General features: G+C 38.5%; 1 protein-coding gene across 2 annotated transcripts in view; it reads right to left on the minus strand.

Moving 5' to 3' along the window:
• Window positions 1-27035, minus strand: part of FGF14 (fibroblast growth factor 14) — a 602879-nt gene that overhangs the window by 155500 nt on the left and 420344 nt on the right. The window contains exon 1 of one of the 2 annotated variants that reach the window (XM_044250054.1): window positions 16760-16952. The exons of the other annotated variant lie outside the window; for it this stretch is intronic. Coding sequence (XP_044105989.1) covers window positions 16760-16952 — 193 coding nt within the window. Of the gene's footprint in view, window positions 1-16759; window positions 16953-27035 lie in introns of those variants that run through there. 2 annotated transcript variants of the gene reach the window in all.

Here is a 27035-nt window from a genome sequence, read left to right on the forward strand (position 1 = left end):
AGCAGCTGACTCTTGATTTCTGCCCAGGTCTTGATATCTGGGTCATGTGTTCAAGCCCCTCATTGGGCTCCATGCTGGGCATGGAGCCTGTTTAAGACTATCTCTCTCCCTTTCCTTGTGCCCCTCCCTGCTCTGCCTGCACCCACTTGTGCATCACTAAACGCAAATTAAAACAGCATAGCACAATTTGTGCAATGCAGCTAAAGGTAAATGTTTACAGATAAATTTACAGTATAAAATTAAATGTATGCTTAAAGACCTAAAATTAATATACTTACAATTTATATTCTCAAGAAGTTAAAATAAAATCCAGCAAATTTAATCTGAGGGAAATAGGAGACAATAATTGTTAAGAACAGAACTTAATAAAACACAAAAATAGAAAATAGAAGAAACTGAGTCAAATGTGGCTTCTTTAAAAAAGAATAAAACTTAATATATCTTTTTTTTAAACTTAATACATCTTAACAGAAGTGTTCCAGATAAAAAGGGGAAAAAACAAAAGGCAAAAACTATCAGTATCCCCCCCAAAAAGGGGAATATTGCTAGAGAAGTGATGAACAATTCCCAGAGATAACACTAAAGAGTCTCCAAACACTGTTAAGTAAAAGAAGTCAGACACAAAATGCACATTTATATAAAGTTTCAAAAAAAGATTTCATTTATATATTCAAGGGAGAGAGAGCACAAGTAAGGGAAAGGGCAGAGGAGTGGGAGAAGCAGACTCTCTGCTGAGCAGAGAGCCCAATGTGGGTCTCAATCATGACCTGAGCCAAAAGCAGATGTGAAACTGACTAAACCACATAGATGCCCCCCACTTTTTTTTTTTCAGAGAGAGAGAGAGAGAGAGCATGAGTGGGGAGGGGGGGTAAGAGCAAAGGGAGAGAGAGAAAATCTTAAGCAGGCTCTACACCAAGTCCGGAAGCTGACGGGGCTTGATCTCATGACCTGAGCAAAATCAAGAGTGGGATGCTTAACTGACTGAACCACCCAGCTTCCTGAAAACAAGTATATGTCATTAGCAAAATTTCTTTCTTTCTTTCTTTCTTTTTTTTTTTAAGATTTATCCATTTATTTTAGAGAGAGAATAGGCAAGCAGAGGAGAGGGCTAGAGGGAGAAAGAATCCTGAAGCAGACTCCCTGCTGAGTGGAGAGCCAGACATGGGCCTTGATCCCAGGACCCTAAGAACATGACCTGAGCCAAAAACAAGAGTTGGCCGCTTAACCAACTGAGCCACCCAGGTGTACCTATTAACAAAATTTCTGATAAATTTATATTCCTTTTTTTTTTTTTTTAAAGTGGGCTCCACACCCAATGTGGAGCCCAACACAGGGCTTCAACTCACAATTCTGAGATCAAGACTTGAACTAAGACCTAGAGTTGGACACTAAACCAACTGACCTGCCCAGGTACCCCAATAAAAGTTTTGAAATAAACAAAACTAATACACTGTGTTGGAAGTCAAGACAGTGCAAACCTTTAGGGCTTATTGATTGGAAAGGAGCACTTTTCTGTTTTGATCCAAGTGGTTCTTACGCAAGTGTATTCATTTGTGAAAATTCATTAAGTTGCATGTGCTGTGTGCACTTTTCAATGCACATGTTATATATCAATAAAATATCTATTTTAAAATCAGGATAGTATGAGACATACACATCATCTTCAAGCTATAGGTCATTTGATAAACCTACTGAGTGCTCACACCAGGAATTTTTTACACCTTCAGGTATAGTCTTGCATGAGAAATACTTAGAGGATTTTCTAATCAACAACAACAAAAAAACCCCACATTCTTAAAAAAGGAAAACTAGGGGTGGACAAAAAGAAGAATTATTGTGTTTCCCCAAAATTGGAGAGGAACACTTAATCTGTTAGGTTGTCTCTTGAATTTTATAGCTTTGGAAATTTTATGAACAATAAACATTAAAAAAACCCTTTTGAAAAAAATGGAGTGGAATTGCCCATAATTAAATAGAAACATGTCAGAGAAAGAGAGTAGGTGGGAACAGATAAACTAAAGCCATGATTCTTAGCATTTCCCTCCTACTCTCCAAGGGTTGACTTCCAACCCAGACTGAGAAGAATGTTCTCAAAACTTGCAACTTGTTCCCTACTTGAACAGAAGTTTCTCTACATGTTTTTCTTATTCATTATTAAGGAAACTTCAGGGGAGATGGTGGCTGTATCACAAGAGAGCAGCCTTCACAGTAGAAATCCAAAACTACAGGGTAATAATCCCATTATATACCCCGATAGTACAGACTATATGATCCAAGAAAACGACAAATATCCATACATTTCCTTTTTATCACTTGAAAAATAGCCAAACTATGGAAAAAGCCCAGATGTCCATTAACATATAAATGGATAAAGAAGATGTGGGGGACACACACACACACACAGTGGAATATTACTCAGTCATCAAAAAAAGAAATCCTACCTTTTGAGAGGATGTGGTTAGAACTAGAGGTATTATGCTAAGTGAAATAAGTCAGTCAGAGAAGATATTTATTGTATAATTTCCCTCACGAAACAGGGGAAGGGAGAGAAAAATAAAGTAAGATGAAATGAGAGAGGGAGACAAACTATAAGAGACTCTTCTTTATAGGAAACAAACTGAGAGCTACTGGCGGGGTGGGGATGGGGGAGGGGGTAACGCGTGATGGGCATTAAAGAGGGCACGCGATGTAATGAGCACTGGATGTTGTATGCAACTAATGAATCACTAAATACTACCCCTGAAACTAATAATACACTGTATGTTAATTAATTGACTTTCAATACAATAAAATTTAAATAAATAAATAAATAAATAAATAGGAAAAATAGTCATCATGTCTATTTTAAAGAATTTTTGTGAGGTTCAGGATGGATAGTAAAGTTTATGACGAGCTAAGGAATCTGTTCCCTTATGTTTACTTGCAAGAGTAGGAGGGTCTCAGGTTTATCAGCTCAACAACCTCTTTAGATTATTCAGAGTAACAGATCCTTAAAGAGGAGCAGACACATACAGACACTTTTCCAGGAGAATACCTACAAAAGTATACAAGGTCCCAGCATTAAGAATTCTTGCTGACTGTACCTTCTACATTTTAAGGTTTTCTCTCACTCTCTCTCTCTTTCAATATTCTTTTTCTTTTTGTTCTCTCACTTTGTAGCTTCTGGATGGTAAGTGCTTTAACTTTGTGGAGTTCAGAGGTACTTGAATGAAAGGGGCTTATATATTTCTTAAGAATAAAGCCAATACACAGGTATCAAAAATTCCTTTTTGTGCTGTATAGTTTCTTCACTGCCATTTGAAACCCTTTATCAGGTTATACAGTATCTGGCTCATCCACATTTTTCCTCATGAAACAAGATACTTGCAGCCAATACTGATACGGCAACCATGAAACCAGTAGGTTTAATCAAACCACGTGGGTGTAATACAGCCTTTAAACGGAATCACCTTGGAGACAAGTGCTAATAACTACGAATAACCAACTCTCTGAAGCATAAAGGAATCTTCTTGACTTATAATTATTTTCTTCACTAGGAAAATAACTATTTGCTGAGATATTTATGAAAGGATGTTTTCCCTGTTCCAAACCCTGTCATGGTGTTTGAGACTCTGAAGCTTTCACTGGCTGGTCACCGATCAGAAACACATCAGTCTGACCTACTTTTAGCATTTTTGATACAAATCCAAGAGCTTTAGTCCTATGTTTGATTAATTCAACTTCTTAAAATTGAGAAGCTCACTTATTTAGTGCTTCTCCTTCCAAAGAAAGCTGGTTGCTGCTGTCAATTCCAACCAGTTAATATCTGATGGTTTTATTTTTCTTGTCCATCCAATGCTGCCAATCTAGATTATTTTCAGGTTTCTGTTTGATTTCCTTTTATCATTCTCCTTAAATGTAGTCTAGTTGCCATTTGAGGGATGGGACGTTGTTCTTTAGAAATATGTTCAGTATTACTTAACAGAACTTAAAAATGCAGATTGAAATTCCTATTGACATTCATTTATGTTGCAGATCATGGTCGGGGGATGATGACTGTAGGGTGTGTATATTTGTGTGTGTGTGTGTGTGTGTAGTCATTAATTTTATATTATGCCTTTCTTTCTGGATGGACTTGTCACTCTTTCTATATTTCCTTATTGCAGCTTTAATCCCTGAAAATGAGTTTTAGCTTAGTTGCGAGTATAACTGTGTCTTATGTATCAAAGCTGTAAAAAAAAAAAATCTGTATAGATGCCAACCCCAAAAGAATTTAATGAGGTTTGTCAAGGTAAAACAAATAAAGATATCTGAAAGAATTGAATTCTAGAAGTTACCAGGAGGCATTAAACTGACTTTTACTAGAGTCTTGAGCAGGCTTCTTTTTTATTTTCTATCTTAATATTCATATCTGTGAATCTAGGAGAATGGTAGCTTTTATCTGACTAAAAGCAGAGTGCAGTGACAGTAGGGGTGGGGTTGGAGGGCTGAGCACACCAATTTTTAAAATATATATAAATTTGGAATTGAACACACTTAGTCTCTGCTTTTATGCTTCATGTTGTGTCTCCATCACACAGCATTCTTCAGGCTGATCTTATTTACACACGTATACAACATATTTCTCACTCACACACACACACACACACACACACACACACAGTGAGAGAGAGCAAAGCACTCCTAGCTGCAATTTTCTCAAACTTAACAGATAAGACTGTAGTTATTTGGATTGTAAATCATAAGAAGTAGAATAAATATAGTATACAGGGATAATGAGCCAACAGTTTTCAGGCTGTATTTAGTAAACAGCCAAAAGAAAGTATGGGACCAAAGTAAGTTAGAAGGCACACAGGCTGGGAAGCATGAGGGCATGGGATTCTGGGGCAGGGGAATAGGACAATAGACACTGAAAACAGACCATTGAGCAGACGATTCTGCTTTTCAGAGGGTCTTTTAATGTAAGCACAAACTGTGCAAAGAAACCTATCTCTACCTTGATTTTCTAAGTCTGAGCCCATGGGGCTTCCAAACAACTGGGCAAAGGAATTTAAAGTTAAGTGATGTCTTCCAGATCATCTTGTTCAAGTTGCCCCTTGTGTGGAGGTCTCCGCATAGTCACACTCTAGTCTGAGTTGCTCAGCTGGTAGAAGGCAGATTCTGGTGTGAGAGCACATGCTCTCTCCATTTCCCCAGCACTCCACAGAGTTGGTGTGCGGGAACAGCTGGGCTGTGTGGGAATAGTGATGCATAACAGTGATGGAAGTGCAGAGATGCCATGCAGGTAAGATTTGGGGTATTTCCTTGCATTCACTTTTTAAGGGAAAAAAAATCAATGAGCCTGCCTCAGAAGACAACAATGGGCATTGTGGAGGGGGCAGAAACAAGGAACAGCGGTATGAAGCCGGCCAAAAATGATAACATTTGTTAACATTAAACAGCTGCAATGTCATAAAGTGCTGTGGTTTTTTTTTAAGTGAATAAATAGGAATATTTATGTTATAAACTAAACTAATGAATTTAAGAAGCTGGTGCTGAGATAACCTTTGGTTCTACTGTCATGGGGTGAAAAAAAAAAAAAAAAAACAAACCCAGGAAGAAATGAAAAGTCTGCCTTTTGACTGATTTATTGGTGTAGAAATTGCAAACAAAAAGAGCTCAACATCATACTATGAGTCTGTTTCACTTGATCACACAACAATAAACCATCCGGAAAGTAAAATGAAAATAGTCATGGGAGCATTTGGATACCAGAGACATTTCTGATGATTAAAAATTGTGTTAGCTCAGCAGCAGTAGCAGAGGAAGAAGACAGTTTTGCTCATTAATTCCATATTCTCCAAACTTCAGCAACTTGTATTACTTTCATAATTTTCCAAAATGCAAAGGCCTGGGGATGAAGAATACCAAAGTTGACAGACATACAATCCTTCCAGCTTTCCAGGAAAACATCAACATTGCCACACCATCTGGGATGGCTCATTCCAGAAAGAAAGTCTAAGAGACGATGGAATGAACATGGCTGAGTTCTGACCCGGCGTCCCAAGCATCAGACAGAAATGGAAAAGTGGAGGCAGAGTGAGAGGCACACTTTTACGTGGGGTGGTTACCGAGTGTGCAACACCGCTGGCCACAGCAGCTGTCAGAGCAACATGTTCTGTCATACGGACCCTGTAAGAGTGAACAGAGGCAAATCCTGTGGTTGAAGTTCTAGCCCATCCGAAAAATGATCTAGGAAGACACTGGGGTGTAATGCTGAATACTATTGTTATCTAAGACCCACTTCTATCAGTAAGACCTGGACTGCATTGAAATACTACCTCTGCCAAGTACAAGTCTCTAGAAAAATTACACCATTTCCTCTCATCCATGAAAATGAAAATAATGCCACCTATTTCCTATGGTTGAGAGAAGTAAGAGATGTGGCACATAATGCTTCTAATCCTGGCAGGTACAGTAAAGACGTTTGATTACTTTCCCTGCTTTTTCCTTTAATTTGTCAGGCATGAAGCCAAGACAAATACTTCTGTCTTGTGTAGACTTGTCCAATTTCCTCATCCCTCCATTCAAGTCAGAGCCTGGCCCCAGCAAGAAGAGAGACAGCAGATGCAATCTTCTCTGCACCAGGGTTGGCCTCAGCATGAAATTCTCTTCATGAAAACAGCAGCCATCACGTTTGCTGGAATAAGGATGAGGTAATTATTGAACAATCTTAGCCATAGAAATGATTAAGGGGCTAGTGGCATTTACTTATGCAGAAAGATTAATAGAGTTAAACAATTGTAAGCTGGCCAAATGGTAAGGAGGATAAAAGCCACGAACAAATATTTAAAGGGCATGATGAAACCAAGGCTAGGCAGGAATTATTTACATAAATTTAAAGAGATAAAATGAGGCATGTGGAGAAATAAAAAGACATCAAGCCATGAGATTCTGACTCTTTTAAAGACCTTTTACAAAGGGAGACAATTGTTGGATTCTGAAGAAAATGAACAATTGCCCATCAAACATTCAGGTGTGTCCTGAAAAAAGACACTATATTCATGTCACAGCTACCAAACTCAATGGTTACATATTGCCCAGATAACTTAATAAAAAGAGATGATAGAACACTATGAATTTATTCCTAAGTCTAACTGCTAGTACTTTGCCATGTCTTATATCTCAAAAGCCATTTGTTTTTCCAACAGGAGATTAAAACACACACACACACACACACACACACACACACACACACACACGTGGGTGCCTGGGTGGCTCAGTGGGTTAAGCCTCTGCCTTTGGCTCAGGTCATGATCTCAGGGTCCTGGGATCAAGCCTGGCATTTGGTTGTCTGCTCATCAGGGAGCCTGCTTCTCCCTCTCTCTCTGACTGCCTCTCTCTCTGCCTACTTATGATCTCTCTCTCTCTCTCTCTGTCAAGTAAGTAAATAAAATCTTTTAAAAAACCCCACAAATTTAAAAAAGTTACCTTAATTTGTCACCAGATCTTGTAACTGTGTATCTACACATAATAGGAAGATACATAAGAGAACCCATCAGCATTACTTAAAACCGAATATATCAGTGAAAACATTTCATACACAGAAAATTAATTGTTAAATGCTCCCTCTTATAACTATTTCTTTATGTATAATGCTTGAATCTGAGTGATGTTTATTATTAAACAAATTAACCAAATATTTTAATTTGCCTATTAAAACGGGCTATGTTAGTAATTAAAGAGTTTGTAAATCAGCAATTACTTAGTCACAAATATATCATATTTGTACAGACAAAAAATTAAAAGGCTAATTCTTAGAAAGACCATTCAAACTCTGTTTTATGAAGATAAGTTGTTCAGGCCCAACACAAATATATGTGATGAAAATAATATTCTTCCCAAGTGAGGAAACATCAAACACTGCCTTCTAATGGTACCTGAGTACCAACTGAGTACTAATGGTGTTTGGCAGGGCTTCATGTTGCATGATGGCCATAGTTAATGTAGTAACAATTAATCCAGGTACATCATAACTATGAAAAGATAATCACCATGAATGGTTTTGATGGAGTAAATGATACATCAAAAGTATTTTGATGGTAACTTTACTTATAGTGTAGTAAAAACTACGAGTTTATTATGATAAGTTGAATTCTGAAGACCATACAAATAGGATTAAGGGTTAAAGGGTTAAACTTTAACCACTCGCAGATCATTGACAAGAGCACCTTACTGGTGGGAGCAAAAGTGTGATTTAGAAAGGGTTCAAGAGAGAACAGGAGGAGGAAAATTGCAGATCTGCTTTTCAAGGAGTTTGCTGACAAAAGACAATTGATCTAGCAGCTAGAGAAGAATGCACCATCATGAGAAGATGACTTTTTAAGGTGGGATAAATCACAGCATATTTATGTTTTGATGAGAATAAGATGGCAGGATCTGAATATTATATGATGCAGAAAAGAGAGGCAACTTATTGGATTGATATCCCTGAGTAGGAGAAAGGATTTATCTCTCAATTGGAGGTGGTCTTAACCTTAAATAGAAGCACTAAGAGTTCATCCCCAAGTTCAGGAAGAAAAAGAGGGGTAAATGGATAGATCGGCTTGTAAAAGCCAGTAGTGGAGTATGTGAAAATTTATTTTTTGGTATTTCTATTTTCTCAGAGAAAGGGAAGTAAGAACATGGTTGACTATGGGCTGGAGGGAGAAGGTATAAAACGTTTAAAGAGAAAGAAGGTAAGAAAATCATCTAGTTAAATAGAAATAGATTTTTTTTCATTTATTAGGGACCCACTTGAATTACTATGAATTTAAAGTAGGAACAACCCATGTGTATGTATGTTTTTTCTTCAGCCGAAACCAGCTGTGAATGTGCAGGCACAAAATACGTTGACGGTTGGATTAACCCAGTTAGTTTTATCATGTAAGTAGGGTGAACAAGAAAAAAAAGGCAGATAGTACAAGTCAATAAAATATCCAAATGACTTATAACTGGACTTGAAAGATTGTCTCAGAGTTAAATATTCATCTGGGGGCAATTTTTATAAAGTACCTAGTACAATTTTCACATGACTTTGACTTGACTACATTATGTTCTTCTGTTATCAGTATTAAGAACAAGATCTAAGAACTCATTAGACAAGAACTCGGAACCAATGTGTTAATTCAAAAGCAGCATACAACATACAGTATCTAGTTTTCTAACAATCTGTAATTTTCATGATTAATTTGTGATGTAACTTTTTTTAAAAGTGGTTTGCTTCAGTTTATCATGTACAATAAGGCCAATAAAGAATGTAACCAATAAAGCATCTTGTTAGAAATGAGAAATGTCTAAAATACATAATCTAGGAAAATTAATAAAAAATTAATGAAAGACTTAACATAAAATTCATTACATGCCAGTGAAAGCACTCCAAATTAATCCTTTTCAGAGTTTCAGGTCAATGTTGCAATTCATCAAGGAGATAGCATCAATGAGTGTCACATCCAGACACTCCATAGAAAATCAAAGAGACATCCCTACTTGAAAAATGGTTTGGTAAAATACAGCACTTTTTTGGGTCTCTTGCCAAAGCCCACAAATAAGTCCCTACTTCCAGGCAAGCCTTCTCACACCTTCAATTTTAAAAAGTTAATAATACACTATACTATTGCATATATCCAACCACTGTATATATAGAGTATATATATACACACTATATATATATAGAAGGTGATATATATATATATATATATATATATATATATATATATATCACATCTACTACAGGATTTAGAGTAAGGTGTCTCCCATTAATGAAGAGTTCACAATGTCTGGTAGTACTGGAAGTGTTAAGTAGTGGGGAGAATAGTGGGTTTAAGGACAGCAGATTTGTTTATGAATTCTGTTGGTGTTACTTGCTCAGGTGTAAGTCTTTTGGCAATATGCAAACTCGTTGAGCCTCAGTTTCCTTTGCTGTGAAATGCTGATGTGTCTCAACTAATTGAGATAATGCAATAAAGTATGTGATAATCGAGAATTGGCATTTAAGAGCAGGGACACTGGTGTTGGCCTGGCAACTTGGGTTTCAATCTCAGCCCCACTCTTTAAAGATATATAAACTTGGCCAGTTAACCGATTTATTAGCTTGTTTCAGATTCCTCATTTATAAAATGGATGGGTAGATAATATTAGTGTATCATCCATTAGTGGATAATTTAGTGTAACAATGGGTAATGTAATGTGCCCACCATACAGATTTGTTGTGATGATGAACTGTTAGTTTATGATATAGTGCCTGACACAAGGTGCCATGTAGGCAGCTGATAAACAATTTAAGTCTAGTCAATTATGGCCATTGCTATGTACACACTGATTTCAATGGTCACTCTATGTCACATATAAATCCTAAGAAATACACAACTTTTCATTCATTCAGCAAATGTTTGTGCAGTGTTTGTTATATGCCACGCACTGGTGAGACACTGACTTTTAAGTGGCCGTGCCCCATTATACATAACATATGACCCTGTCATACCATAAGAGTCCCTATCAAACCTGATAGCCAAGAATTCTGAAAGCATAGAGTGTAACACATACTCTACACATACACACACACAAATATTTCACACAATATAGCTTTATGAAAAGAGTCTTTCCCCTGAATGACAATGTAGTAGATGTCATAAAATGGTTTTTTAAAAAGGTGTTTAGAGGGGCACCTGGGGGGCTCAGTGGGTTAAGCCTCTGCCTTCAGCTCGGGTCATAATCCCAGGGTCCTGGGACTGAGCCCCACATTGGGCTCTCTGCTCAGGGAGGAGACTGCTTCCTCCTCTCTATCTCTGCCTGCCTCTCTGCCTACTTGTGATCTCTCTCCCTCTGTCAAATAAATAAATAAAATCTTAAAAAAAAAAGTGTCTAGATTCCCACTACCACTCCCTACTGCTTTCCTCCCAGTAAACAGTAAATGGTAACATACTCATGAATTCTGAGTTTCTTAAAATGAACATTGTAATCTTTACAGGTCACATTATTAAATCAGTTGTTTCCTAGTCATGCCAACACATGAAAGTTTAAAGTATGATTGACTTTAAATTGCATCAACCTTGTTAAAATTGTCTAATATGTTTGAGTTTCCATTATGATTTTTTTGTGTGTGTTTTTGGCCTTTGAGTGCTAATGACAACATTTAAAACATCATATACAAATTTATATTGCTGAAATGTCATAGTCTGTTTTGGCTAAATTTCTTACCATTGGGGAAGAAATTAATATCAAGTATACCTAGAAAGAAACCTAGATTCCCAAAAGTAAATAGATAAATTGGATTGAAAAATATGTCACCCTACCTTTCCTTTGAATTTCTGCCATTATTTTTAAGTGAAGCAAATTTTAAAAACAAATTTAAAAAACATCATTTTATATCAACAAGAAGGGAGGTAAGGACATGTCTACTTGAAAACAATTTTCTTATAGTAATATTCTATAGAATAACAAAGCTAACAGAAGAACAGAATTTGGGGGCTAAATGTAGAACTACATGAAGAATTCAAAATGTAAAGTGAACCCTGTAACTGCTAATGGTAACCTGGTAGGGGATTTGGAGTGAAATGGTGTTTCTGAAATCTTGTATTATGAACTGTCAAAGGATTTCTTCACCACCAAACAGTATTATTTTCTCAATACATGTAAACTCAACCTATGAACCTAACTCAACCCAAAGCAAATCATCTTACTCAACCTTATGTCTTACCTAAAGTACTATGCTGTCTTACACTTTGCTTGCTGTGCCACTTCTTGGTTTATTAGACCATTGTGGCATCAACCATTTCCAGAAGCCTAGAGCAAATGTAGAATATTGAAATCATGATAATTAAGGCCCAGAAAAAATGCATAAACAAGCAAGGGTCAACTTCTTAAAAAATCTCTAACATTGTTTTGTTTAGCAATTCAGTAAAGCTCCCATAAGAGCTCTCACATAGGAAAACTGCATTTGGTAAAACATGCTCATTGAAAAATTAGACATTTCAACTGGAAAACTATGATTTTTGTCTTATCTTTATACAACTAACAAATAATAAAATCCTGATTATCAACAAGTTAGCAACAGGTATTATCAGAAGATGAGTAGGAAGACTCCCATGTACTTGGCCTTAGATAACTAAAAAAAATAAAATAAAATATACTTTCTAAAGAGAAGTAGGATGATACTTAGGGGGGAAAATATTCCCTTGTTTATATTGACCTAAACCACCAATATAAGCAGGTGGGCTGTTTTCATATGGCTTTGAAGCAGTAGCACAAAGGATGGTGGTCTTTTGATGACTTTTTGCTGCTGATTATTTCCTGAGAAGGTGGGCCCACCTTTCCTTAATAATACCTTGTAAGAAGGAAAACCACTTTTCCTAAGATAACTGATGGGTTTCACTGTCACACTGGAGCAAAGCAGTTTTGTTGATATAAGCATACATGTATTTCTGCTTTTTATATTATACAATAACTGGAAAACAAATTTTAAGTACTCATTTTTCTTTCCTTGTTTCTTATGACTCCTGTAATTTATTTTAGGTAAAATGCACTAGTAAGAAACCCACACAACTACTGATTAAACATACATGACACAAGATACCATGGGCTCCTATGATAGTAGTGGGAAAAAAGGTAGATTTTAAGAAATAATTGCATTAGCCACACTAAAAAATTTGAAAGGTTATTGTCTTACAAGCAATAAAGGTTCTCGTTTTAGTTTAAAAACTAATAGTGAAAATGTAAAACTTTTAGGATAAAATGTTAATTATATGTCATTGCTTGTAGTTTCTATTTTAGTTTTTCACTTTTTACAGGAAAAGTGAAGATTTCAAATAAAAATGTTCACAAATTGTTGGTTTCCTTGTTCCCTTTTTTTCTTTAGCTAAATTAACAGGTATCCTAAATATCTATTTTGATAAATTAGTTAAGCTTTAAAGTGAAGTTGGTTATATGTAATCACCCTCTAGTTCTTTAAAAAAGACATATATATATTTAATTATACACACATACACACACACACGTGGAGAGAAAAATAAATAAAAACTTGAAAAGTATATATACTTCTAAAATGATCTATTTAGTGTACTGTGGTTCAAGGACGCTCTTTTAGTTTTGGACCTATGGACCATCCCTATTTTGCTTCAACTCAAAGGCAATGCCAAGTACTCAGGACATGGCAGACACTATCAAGATTTGAGAGTCTATGAAAGTGCAGAAAACAGACTTTGCTCTTAATGACAATTAATCACATCTCGGGATGGGGCACAATTAATTATTATCAGGCATAAACAATGATAGTGAGGTATAGAATGCCACAGGAGAACTATTCTTACTTCTCTGCAATTAGGGAAGACTTCCTAGAGGCCATGGTATTTTCTCCAAGCTTTAAGAAGTGGAGATAATTTCAACAGGTGAACAGAAGACAGAAGATACCATATAGAGTAAAGCTCAAACAAAAGAAGAGGGATTTGAAAGCATATGGTTAATTTTAGGAACTTTGGTGTTTGGAGTCTTTGGAGGTAGGAAAGGTAGAGAGAGGTGACTCTGGAAAGGTGGGATAATCATGGTGCCCACACAATCTCTAAAAGCCATTTTGTAGATTTCTGTCCTTTTCAAGAGGACAAAAGGATACAACTGGTACTTCAACTGGTGCAAAAACCAGCCTTCTATGAGGGTAGGAGCTGGTCAGAGTGGGGGATAGGGCTCCAACCAAAAGCACAAAAGTAAATATAAGTCATACTCTCTATATTAAATAAATTACTAATTAAGGAAGCATTAAAAAGGAAAAACACCCTACATTTAAGAAATGTCTATTACTCTTCCCCAAATTGTAGAGCTATTCTTTGTTCTGTTTTCTGTTGGCCGACACGTCACGTGCATTTGGATTCACCTGTCAAAATGTAAACTTCAGCCAAATGGACTATGATTTATAGATGACAGTGTACTGGGTTTCTCTATCTCCTTCGCTTCTCTCAACAGTTTAAGATTTTTCCCAACTCAGAGGCTTTCACTGTCCTTCTCAGATGTCGGCTCTCAGCCTGGACTTCTCAGCATGGCCCTCCCTGCACACCCGATCGAATTCGGTTTCTCTTCCACCACCCTTGCCCCTGAAGCCTCCACCTCAGTCTTCTTTCTCCTTATAGATCTTTAAGTTTCTTATTTTGTTCCTTTCCGTATGCAATGAATTTCACCCCACATTTGCACTCTCCATGATGGAAGGGGCTTAATTTGTTCTATTCGCTGCTCTACACATAACACCTGGAACAGTGCCTGACAGAGTAGGAAGAGTCAATAACTCTTTGTCAAATTAGTGACATTCAAATGTGAAGATTTTTTAATTGCCATACCTTAAAGTTGTATCTTTAAATTAACAAATCAGATTTTTTAAATTTCCTGAAGGCAATTCCTATGCAGACTCAGTTTGGAGGTAAAAAATAACTATGCTTAAAAAATATTTCCTTAAAGAGCATTTAAATAAATAATGAAATAATTATATTTCATTCATTCAAATAAATATATATGTAATATAAAATCATATAGATATCATTTTACAACTTACATAATATAAGGTTTTAATACTTATTTTGCTTAAATTAATAATAATAAATTGATGTCTGATGCTCCAGAGATGTATCTATCTTTTTCTTCACAAAAGAATATATTTCTTTATATATGAGAAATATAAGGAGGATTAAAAGAAAAGGTCCTGATTAAATTTCCTTCTAGCCCATCACCTGTTTGGGAAATAAAGGAGCAGAAGTGACCTCAAATATATTTTTCTTACAGATCATTGATACATGTGTATCATTGTGGACTCATGAATACCAAGAGAGCAGTCAGGGTTGAAAATGGTGTAACAGACTATTAGGAAGCTCAGATATCTTCCCATATCTGGGGGGAAAAAAGGTATTTCCCCATCTTAAAATACAGAAGTGTAAAGCACACCTTCCTTCATTATGCAATATGAAAAAACACTTATTGTCCATATTTACAAAATAAGCTACTGGTTGTATACTTAAAGGAGACACACAGTACGTATTAATCATTGTTTATATTAGAGTAATCTTATCTAGAAGAGAACAGGTTTATTTATTTCAAGTAGATGGCAAATTTGGAGCTCTACCTGGTGAAAACTGTGTTTTAAAAAAGAATCTGATTTTTAAAAGGGGGAGAAGCAAACACTCTAAGATAAGAGGACACTCTGTGGATCAACAATGTTTTGAACAACTGAGTTGTTCTTGTAATACAAAGGTTTGCTGGATAAGGCTCTAAGCTAAAGTGGAAAATTAAAACCCATTTTTCTTAATAGCTCCTACGCTCATTTGAAAATATTGTCCCCAAATACTTCATCAATAGGTATTATATTTATGCAATTAGATATTATATTTCTATATTCTTATCTTCCTTTGAACTGCCACTCTAATTTTCTTCAATGTTTGCCTTTTAAGTTTGATTCTAAGAACAAATAATTTCTAATTTCTAATGTGCCAAGAAGCTATTGTCCTTTAAAAAACTATTTAGCTACAGCTTTAAAAAAAAAAAAACAAATAAGCATTAAAACTTCTGGTCATAAATCCGTAAACGTGTAGAACACACACACTTAGATACACATGTAGAGCGTATGCTTGTCTTCCCTGTCTTTGCAACAACAGGGTATTTAAAACAAATACAGCTGGGCACCACGAATCTAATGTGCTGGGCAAACATATACTCCTATTAATGTAAATATATTCTTTGATGTTTCCTGCCAAGCCCACTTAGTTATGAAAAGCAAGCAATCCCCGTTTCTCCCACAGAACACCCCACATAGTCTCAAAACAATCGCCCTTAGCAACTGGATGTGGAAGCAAGCCGAGATGAACAAAAGCAGTTGGGTTCCGGCTCCTAAGTTGCCTTCTCAGACCCTGACATTTTAAGGCAGCAAAAGCAGGTCATGCTGGGCACTAGTTGTTTCTGGAAAAAAAACATGTATAGTAAGGCAACTATTCTATCATCTGCTTGTAGTAGCTGCTTGCTTTGCCTCATGTAATTCGCGAGTCCTTGAATTTAAATTGGCATATTAGGGATGTGCACCTCGCCAAACCCTCAATTCGGACTCATTCTTTCTTCCTCTGGGCCCCTCTCCGCATCCCAAGACTGTGACCTCGGGCTTCAGCGCGCCCGGTGCTGCCGGCTAAGCAGCGTACTGGGGAATCTCAGTTGAACGGGCCCTCAGTTCGCACACACCCTCCACTCCTCCGACACCGGCCCCTGCGGAGGGCGCGCGGGGGTGGGGGGGGGCATCACCACCTTCACCAAGGTCTGGAAGCCAAAGAGGTTTCCAGGGGACCGGGGAGGCCAAGTGAGGCCAGACACACAGACATCCCTGACCCCTCCAGTCAGATTGGAAGCAGCCACCCAAACCCCGAGGTGTTGCGGAGATCTTTCCCCCGCATTCTGGAGTCCGATGTTACCCCCGGGGGATGCCGAGACCCTCAGATGGAAAGCGATTCTCCCTGGAAGCCAGCCCGCGGGAGACGCGGGAGCGAGAGGCAGCGGGCGACGAACCGGCCAACTTGCCGGCTCCCGGCAGGGTTGAGTTTTCCGCGGCTACAGGTTGCCCGAGAGCAGGTTCCCCGCTCCCACCGGCGGGCGGAAGGCGCTCGCGGCGCTCGGAAGGGAGACTAGGGGGTGGGTGGGGTGGATCTGGGAGACGGAGGGAGGGAAAGGGGAGCCCGAAGAGGCCCCTCGCAGGTGGGGAGAGGGGAGAGGTCCGAGGGCGCGCCTCCCAACGGTGACCCACACAGACCTTGGCGCCGCAACCTGCGCTTCTTGAGGCCGAAGATGCGCACTTTGGAGAAGATATCCACCAGGTTGCCGTTGCAGAGCCCGCGGTTCTTGCTGGGGCTGCTCCGCCTCCTGCTGGCAGACGGCCGGTCCCAGTGCTGCTCCCGCGCCTGCCGCTTCTGGCGGATCAAGCCGCTGGCTATGGCCGCGGCCATGGTGGCCCGGGGAATGGGTCCCGGGAGGGAGGGGACGGAGGGAAGGGGAGCCGGGGACGCGGGAGAGGGAAGGGGCGGCGCAGACGGCGGCTCGCCCTCGAGGAAGAGTGGGGAGGAGGCCAGAGGGGGTGAGGAGAGGAGTCGGGGCGCTCAGTCCCGACTAGGACCCATCGCCCTCTGGGCGGAGCACGGGGCCGGGCGCGCAGACGCCCCCGGGACGCGGCGGGGCGAGCCCCCGGAGCCGAGGTCGCGCCGGCCGCCTCCCGGCCGCGTCCGAGCCGGGAGTGGGGCCGGGGCTGTGGGCGCCGCCGCTCACCCCGCGCCGCCGAAGCCCTGTCGGGGGCCGCCACCGCCACTCGCGCCGCCTGCAAGCCTCTCCCGCCTCCCGGCCGGGAGGTCGAGCCCACCGACTTCCAGGGCACGGGATGGAGGGCAGGTCCCGGCCGGAGGCCGGCGCGGGCGTCCGTCCAGAGCAGACTCGGAGGGACTCAGCGCCGGGCTCGAGCTGTCCCCCGGCCGGTGCCGCCGCCGCCGCCGCCCGCTCGCGGGTTCTGCCGGTGATTGTCAAGTGCTTTGGAAATCAGCATCTGGGGAGAGCAATCTTCTCCCCGGAGATCTCTAATCAAAGCTTCGTTCCCACCCCACTACACCTCCCTCCCGTTCCCCTCCTATGTCTCTCTTCAGAAAGAAAGAAAGAAAGAAAATGTATAGAGTAATGATTAAAAATATTAATGGTATTTTTAAAAAAAAGAAAGAAAGAAAGAAAGCTAAAATGGAATCCAGGGGGGTGGGGCGCTAAGAGGCTGAGCCAAAGCAGGTGAGCTTGAAGGAATATCGGTGCGCTTTTTCTTAGCTGAAACTCGCAGGTTTCCGAGGCTTCCGCGGCTTGGCCAGGGCTTCTGAATCTTTACGTGTCTCCGGGTCCCCAGAAACTCTCGGCTGCGGTTGGAGGGCGAGGTGGTTTCCGCCCTCCTGCTAATCCCTGGAGCGCCCAAACCCCTCCACCCCGGGAAGGAGGAGGAGGAAGGAGGGAGGAGAGTGTGTCCCGAGGAGGGAGGCGCCTCCACTCCTCACCCCGTCTACCCAAACTTGGCGGACTCTCCCTCTTGTTGTCGTTTTAAACCACAACACGGAGCGGAACAAGGAGGGAGGAGGGGAAGGTGAGAAGCTATGCTAAGGCTGTATGTACGGAAAGACCCCCTTCCCAAATTCGCTCTCTAGCACTAGGAAGAGGAGGTGCCAGCGGCCGTAGCAGCTACAGAACAGCAACTGGATAGGATAACTGCCCAACTGAATATTGAAGAAATCACAGCAGAAATATTAAGGGTGGGGGATGGTGTCACAGTATTCCAGGGACAACAAAATGCAGCCAGACAGAGGGACACTTCAACTCGAGCTGCTGCGTTTGCCGTCCCTGTCCCTTTGCTCTGTCAAGGAGCAAAGCCATACGAACTGTGTCTGAGATTCAAATATAACAGCTGCTGCCTCCTCCCCTTGACTTCCTGTCTGTGTCCTGGCAGTGTTCCGTCTTGGATAACTGAAAACATAAAGGTCCAAAAGGAAGGGAGCAAGGAGAGGGTACCCTGGGAAAGAAGGTTGTGAGAGAAACACTTCATGCTTGGATGAATACAGATCTGTGGTTTCTAGGATACACTCTGAATGACAGAAGCAAGTGTAGGTTTTGCTCCTGTGGTTTTGTACCTTTTCCCCTTCCCTTTAATCTGTTTGGCTTATCCTTTCAGGAAGGTAAAGAAAAGAAATGCAAAAACTAGACTTCTAGCAATCTGGTGTGAAGAATTGAGGAAAGAAAATTCATTTGTTAATTGAGAGACTTTTAACAATCACTTCTCTGGTGACTGCCTTAGAGCAGGAAAGGGGAGAGGCACACTGCCAACAGTCCCGAGAACAGTTCTGAACCAAGACACACTTTCTCTTTGTCTTAAGAATAGGCAGTCAACTACTACAAAGACTTGCAACCCAGCAAGTGGGAGAAGTTCAGCCCAGTGTTGATTATAGTGAGGCTAGACACCTTCTGCTCCACAGAGCTTATCCACAACCTTTCCACATAAGCAATTATTTCTCATCTGTAACTCACTGTTTACCCCATATTTACTACCAAGTTTTCTTTATGGAAGAACATTAAAAGACTGTATATAGATTAGGGTCCAGTGCAATCACCATTGGCTTTAGGATGATGTATATTGTATTTGACATTTAAGAACATACTCTGTAAGCTTATTTGCCACACCTTGGTATGTTATTATATCTACAAAATAATCAGTTATTAAAAGGAACATGCAGAAGTAATTTTGCCAGAAATTTGTAATCCCTAGTAACACAGGAGATAGTATAAGTGAGGAAAAGGGGTGTGTTAACTATTTTGCTCTTTCTCTATCACTTTATTTTCTATTTTAATGTCTTTGTTCTTATATTTTTACTAAGTGTGTATTTATGTTGTATTGTCATGTTCCTGCTGAAAAAGGAAGGGCCATTTTGCAGAGATGGCTATTTAATTGTGTCTTCTTTAAAATTCACAGAAACAAAGCCGGGTGAACATAAAGAGGAGCTTCTTCCATTATTGAAGAGAGGCCATTTGGACATTTCAGGCTTTATAGACTGGAACTTCTGAATGAATTACACTCAAACATTCTGATATGAGGAATTTGAGAGGCAGGGTCAAGGGTTGTGGGGGGTAGGAAAGGAAAAAATAAAACAAGATGGGATTGGGAGGGAGACAAACCAAAAGAGACTCTTAATCTCATGAAACAAACTGAGGGTTGCTGGGGGGTCAGGGGTAGGGATAGGGTGGCTGGGTTATGGACATTGGCGAGGGTACCTGCTATGGTGAGTGCTGTGAAATGTGTAAGCCCGATGATTCACAGACCTGTACCCCTGGGGCAAATAATACATTATATGTTAATTTTTAAAAAATGAATCCTAAAAATAAATAAATAAACATATTTATCTAAAGCTAGTGGTGAGTTTCTCTAAGAAGCCAAACGGTAAGGATGGTGACCTCTTAAATCTAGTACTACTCCCCCAATCAACATAACCTAGTTTGCTTTGAAAGGTTTTTCTATCCTCTGACATATGTGTCTACTGTATTAATTTTAACAGATTGAAATTAAGCTTCTTATTATTATAGCTGTGTCAATTATTTGCTTTCCGGGCATTTTTCTTAGAGTGCAGTCTTTTCCCCAGTTCCTCAGTTTGGGTAATTGGAGGTGGGGGTTTTGGTTCCTTCAGACACCCCCCCCCCCGCGCGCGCGCCCCGTCTTTGTTCAGCACGCTGCAGAGCAGGCTGAGGTTCAGCACCGCGGACAGGGACCCTGCCCCCAGGGTAGCTCTCCCAGCAAAAGCAGGTTCCCGGGTGTGGAGCGCTGGCTGTTGAGTCTCTGATACTTCCCTCCCTTCAAAGCCGCTTTCCACCTTTTTTTCCCCCCTTCAAGGCGGAAAGGAAATTAATCCTCACAGCTTCCACTAACATTAATAACACTCCTCTTAGCATCAAGCCTTTGAGCTCTTTGATAACGAGAAATAACTCTTTCTGTCCTGATGGATTCCGACCCCTGGTGCAGCGCGGGGAACCGCGGATTCCTCAGGCAGGGCGTTTTCACAAGCCACAAGCGGTCCTCTATTTTATGGGGTTTCCCGTTTTAAGGGAGCCGGGCGGGGGGCCGGGGAGGCAGCATTGGGATAATCAAGGTCCTTTAGTTTAATCCTTGTGTTTTCTTTTTACCTCCCCAAAACACTGTTTAGTGGTTTACAGATCGAGGAGGTAAGCGAAAGAAAACGCAAGAGAGCCATCTGCTGTCTTAAGCTGTGATAAAAGTGTGTGCAAAACTACAGTGAAATTTGTATCCACCGGTTCAGGGCGAGTGAATACAAATCTATACCTTGCTGTAATTTAGAAAATAGTTTCTCACTTATGAGAACCCCCCCCCGGGAGTTATTAATTTCACCTTTGACTTTCTAAAAACAAACAATAAAGTACTGCCTAGGTAAAGCGGCCCCTGATCAGCCTGTGAGCAGTCTGAACTCTGATTTCACAGTCTTGGTTTGTTTCTTAACTCTGCCACGACCTGGTGTATAATGAACTCCAGCAAGTTGTCTTAGTCTCTCTCAGCCTCAATTTCTTCATCTTTAAAACTGAAATAATAGAATCTCGTTTTCAATTCTTGTGAGATCAAATTTAGTAAATGAATATAAAGATCCTAGTATGGTGTCTGGCACCTCCTAGGTGCTCAAAAATTACTACTACTACTACTATTATAATTATTTTCCAGATCACTCATTCCTATCTTGTAAATTCCTTTCCAATTCCCATGTTTTTTTTTTCAATATCGAAATAAATGTATTCTCATGTGTATTTTTCATGTCCTAAATGGATTCATGATAAAATTTAAAATATTCAGAAGTATACAAAATACATATTTATTTATTTTTTTAATTTTGGAGTGAGCAGTTTTAGTTCTAACCTTAGTTTGTAATTGACTAAATTTGTGAACTTGGCCCTGTTCAAGGGCCACTGAATACTGGTAATAAAATCATTTCCCTCCCTTGTAGAGATTAATGCTTGTGCCTATGAGAAAACAATTCTAAAACTGTAAAGAATCATAAAACATTCATTCATTGGAAGGCGATTATTCAAATATCTTCCCTGTGATTGCAGTTCTCTTGATGATCCCATGCCCCTTTTGACCTCTCTGCTTTGCATGTTGTTCCCTCTGCCTGGAATATGATATAAAGCAGTTGCTAAAATCACAATTGGAGTAAGGCAAACATAGGCTTGGCTGCATGTCTTTGAGCAATTCATTTAACCCTCGGTATCACTTTCTACTTCAGTCATTATAATACAATAAGGTTATTACGATAATTAAATGACAACATTGTGTCAGACACTTAAAGCAGTGCCTGTCACATTGGAAACTCAACATATAGTAGCTCTTTGTAATAGCTCTTCATCACTCCATTTTCATCTGTTCCATCTTAATGAAGATGTCTCACAGGCATCTCATGCTTAACATGGCTCAAATCAAACTCTTATTCTTCCTTCTCAAACTTGTGCTTCTCTAATCTTACCTACCTATGGAATGACAACTCCATTCTTTTTGTTCCAGGGATCAAAAAGTTTGGCGTCACACTAATCTCCTTTCTTTCTTTTGAATCCCATATATAATTCCTTAGCAAAATCTATTCAGTCTATTTTCAAGATATATCAAAAATATCATCATTTTTTTCTTCTCTATCGTTTTCTCCACTACTACCTACCATCATCATCTTTTGGGCTATTATAAAAGCAACCTAACTGGTCCCCTGGGATCCACTTTTGCTCTTCCTTGATACACCCTCAACACTGTGGCCAAAGTGTTGAAAATATAAATAAGATTTCATCACACCCCTGTTCAAAATCTTACACTTCTATAGAAACTGAAGACCTCACAGTGCCTACAATGTCCCATATGACTTGTATCCACATCTGCTTTCATTTGTTCTCTGACATAATTTCTACATCTTTGTCTTCATTCACCAGTTACTGTTCCTCAAACCACCTGGCATGCTCCTATCCTATAGCAGGACGTTTGTATTTGTTCTTCAATCTGACTATTTTACCTCTTTCAAGTCTTTGCTCACATATCTTCTCATGAGATCTTCTCTGGCAAATCTGTCGATAATTGCAACCCCCAAACATAATCCCTTCCTTCTTCCTTCCTTGCTTTATGGTTCTACATAACACTTATAACTTTTTAAAAATTCTGTATATTTCCTTATTTATAAATAAGGAAATAAAAAGGTCAGAAAATCATGCTTAGCCCAGTCCGTCAAGGATGAATTACCCCATAGCTGATCTCTTTAAGCACCAAGGGATCTAATGTTCGATTTGGATTACACATATTCTCAACCCCATTAGTAGGGTATACAAAGAGTATTTTAACCTTTGCTTGATGATTTAGCCTCAGTCTATGAGGACATGGAGTTTGAATTTTGAATTCCATCAGAGATAACTGTGGGCCTTACTGGAAGATGTGAGACTGATTGTACTTGAATTGGAGAGAACTCTACTATTATCTTTTTTTTTTTTTTTTTTTTAGATTCCAGTATAATTAACATAGAGTTTTATATTTCAGGTGTACAATATAGTGATTCAACAATTCTGTAATTACTTGGCATTCATCATGATAAATGTATCCTTAATCCCCTTCACCTATGTCACTCATTCCCCCACCCACCCACCTCCCTCTGGCAATGACCAGATTGTTCTCTATATTTAGAGGCTGGGTGTGTGTGTGTGTGTGTGTGTGTGTGTGTTTATCCCTTTTTTCTTTCTTTATTTTGTTTCTTAAATTCCATATATTGAGTGAAATTATATGGTATTTGTCTTTCTCTGACTGACTTATTTCACCTAGCATAATACACTCTAGTTCCATCCATGTTGCTGCAAATGAGGAACACTAATTCGTAAAGATATATGCACCTCTTTGTTATTGTAGCATTATTTGTAGTAACCATGATATGGAAGCAACTTGAGTGTTCATCCATAAAGGAATAGATAAAGAGGCTGTAGTATACATATATAATGGGATATTACTCAGTCGCAAAGATATATGTACTACTGATCTTTATGACTCATCCTCCTAAATTCTATTTTCTTCACTTTTGCATTGCCAACTGATAATGTGCACTTTTTCAAATCCGATACATCTAATCCATTGTAAATTAGAAGCACAGATGGGCATATTTATCAGAAGTGTCTATAAACTAAATAAATTCTAATGGAGGAGTGCATATAAACAAGAAACAGCCTTATTCATGTTAATTTCATTATCAAAGGTGATTTTCGTCTCCCTTGACTTCTGAGTTTTTGCTATGTTTTAGGTGATTTTGTTATGTAGACTGCTTATATTCCAAGTAGATAAGTTTCTGTATGGCTTGCTAAAAAAGGTACATAATTTTTGTGTTTGCTTTAACTTTAAGCAAACAAAAAGCCTCAAAAAATATATTGAATGGTATTGATGTCTGTATCAGATGCTATGTTTCACAAAGTAACAATTTGTCTTTTTATCTTTCATTTCTGCCACTGCCGCAACAATTATTTCAACTTAGCCAAATTGAGATCCTCAAAACCACTGATTTTAGGATGCATTATTTTAGATATGATAATAAAAGAAAAAAACTTTAAATATGTCATGTCATAGATTAAGAGATGTATACCAATTTCAGAGACATTTATACATAGAGTATATTTGCATTTTATAATCAATGAAATATGGTATAATTGTACTATATAAGTCTATATATAGAAGTCATAGTTTTATAAGTCTGTTGTTCTCTATAGTTGACTTAGACTAGTTGAAAAAGATTGTAGGTGCTTCAGAGCACCTGCAGCCTAAAGCATCTCTGGTTTCATTGATATTGTTCTTTGCGTAATTTCTTTGTTTCCCAGTGTGTCTGAATTGGAGGGATAGATAAGATTGGAAAAAACATGTTTCAAACATTTCCTAGTTACTTATTTGATCATCTGTATACAGTGAGGGATGTACTTCAATTTGTAACATGGTTTCCTTTGTGAACTAATCACTTTTGAACATTTTAAATATCTCCTAAATTAAGGGTAAAATATGAAGATCCAACATTTTTTCACAAATACTTTATTGTAAACTAATTTGACATGAGCTGAAGTGGGGTCACAAAGGATATATCAGCATTTATGTTTTCATCCTTTTTCCCCCCAGATAAATGGGTTCCTTTTGAAAATGTGTAAGATAATCCTGGTAATGTAGTCAATACTGATGTTCCTCTTTCTTTTTTACTCATTCAGAAGAACATCAAAAAGTAATGTTCTAAGATGCACTTGGGACACATTTTCAGCTAGTTAATTGAGATTGAATACTTACCCATTACAGTTCAAGTTCAAAATCATATATTTTCTGTGATAGTATTATTGACTTTTATTTTAGATTCAAAGGCTAATCAAAGTGAATGTTAAAGCATTTTAAATTAAGTTTTCAGGAAATAAGTGGTTGTATTAATGTTACAACAATCTTGTTGATGTATTTTCTTGGATACATTTATTTTTAGTAGGTGAAAGATTTCCATCCATTAAAAAAAAAAAAACCTGGAAGGAATTTTATTGTTACTTAATATTTTGATTCAATAAAGAAAAAGTGAAAACTATTGGTACCAAAAACTTGCAAACATTCTTTCCTATAGAAGCCATACCAGACTGATACTAGCAGATGGCTTAACTCTACAAATCTAGTGTATTTTTTTTAATCTGACTAATACATTGGATAAAAAAATTCTTAGTGGCTTCCAGCATTTTATATTAAAATAAACCCAAAATGCGCATAGCATTCGTTTCAGAGCTATGAATATTAATGTATCTCCTTACATTAAATCAGTAGTAGTAGATGATAACACTAATTTTAATGATATATTAATTTGTTGGGTTTTTTTAAAAGACAAATATCTTAACAGAAAAAATATTAGCCAAGGTCCAAAAAATTAAGAAATAAACATTCATTTATAATCTCTTTGCAAAGATTCTTTGTGCATATATATATATACATATATATATATAATTTTACCTATATTTGACATGGTAAACAGTATCTATTCAATTACTAGAAAGACCAGTTTCACAACAATTAATTGCTGTAGACTGATTATGCTCTTTGTATTTGTTATGCATAGGTCAAACACGTATATAAATGTGTGGGTGCACACACATGTATGCATGCATACACACATGCACATATGTATATGTGCCAACATACATTAACTAAATTCCTCACGCTGGCAAAAGTAATGGTGAAGCACTAGTGACTTCCAAAGGAGAATCACTTGCAAACTCTAAGGGTCAAATTTAGATAGCTATTTTTGTTACCATCTTAAGAGTGTGCAATACCTCTCTAAATTTACATTTGCATTTTTCTCAATAATAGTTAAGTAGAAATTAGGAACACATTAGAGTATAGATTTTAGTCATAATTCTTTACACGTAAACAAAGACAATGTCTCTCTCAACTTTTAAAACACCTAAATAATATGGGTTTAATAGTCTGTGACAAGCTTTAGCATTTTTGTTAGTGGTGGTGGTGGTGCCAAGGGAGCTGTGCCTGCAGAGCTTTAGCATGTATTGAAGGGAGTGTCCCGATCTCCGTTTAATAGCAGAGAAAGTTAAGCCCTCAAGATGTTAAATGATTCATGTGTTTACACTGCCAGAAAGTGGAGGAGTCAGATCTTAAGCTCCTGCATCTCTACCGTACCATGCCCACCTAGCACTCGGCTATTCAATGTAACTAGCTGTCACGGCACCGATTTTACAATGGGGACTTAGATGGGATTCAAAGACTCCCAGCAGTTTTGTGGATGGATTTTTGGATTCTCTGTGATTCTCCTGAATTTATACTAAAGGGAAAATGATGGTGTGCTGGTGGACGTTTATGTACACTGACTCACAGTGTTTATCCAACTCCTAAAGAAATCTCTATCCAAAGCAAGAATAAGAACCACAAGTATTGAAGGAGGAAAAAAAAAAAAAATCCAAACACATCACACCCAAAACTAAGTTTTTCTAACTATAAAAGTTATATATGCTTGTTGAGAAATAACTGCAATATAAAAGTAAATGATAAATAAAAGCCAACTCTAATTCCAACATTAAAACCTTTTGGTGTATTTTTCCAGTTTAAAAAAAAATCATTTCACATGAAAATTGGCTTCTCTATTTTTGGCAGAGTTTAGTGACTAAGAAAATACAATTGAGGTAAAAGCCAGTACACGAAAACCTACAATTTAATTATATGACCTGGGAGTCCATCAGAAGCTGTTATATTCTGTACACATCCAAAAACCTTTTACAGTTCAGAAATCACTTTCTTCTAAGTCTTGCTCTACGTGTTCTGAATTCTGGGACCAATCCTTGCCTTAGTGGTCAGAGTTTCAGAAAGTCTAGCTAAACAACTTAAGACTTAGAGTTCTGGAAAAGTTGATATTAATCCACCTCTGATATTATAATCTACTTCTAAAAGATGCATGTGAAAATAATTTCCAAGGTGCAATGCACTTATGAAATGTTAT

Source organism: Neovison vison, chromosome 5 (genome assembly GCF_020171115.1).
Source record: "Neovison vison isolate M4711 chromosome 5, ASM_NN_V1, whole genome shotgun sequence".
Taxonomy (NCBI): Eukaryota; Metazoa; Chordata; class Mammalia; order Carnivora; family Mustelidae; genus Neogale; species Neogale vison.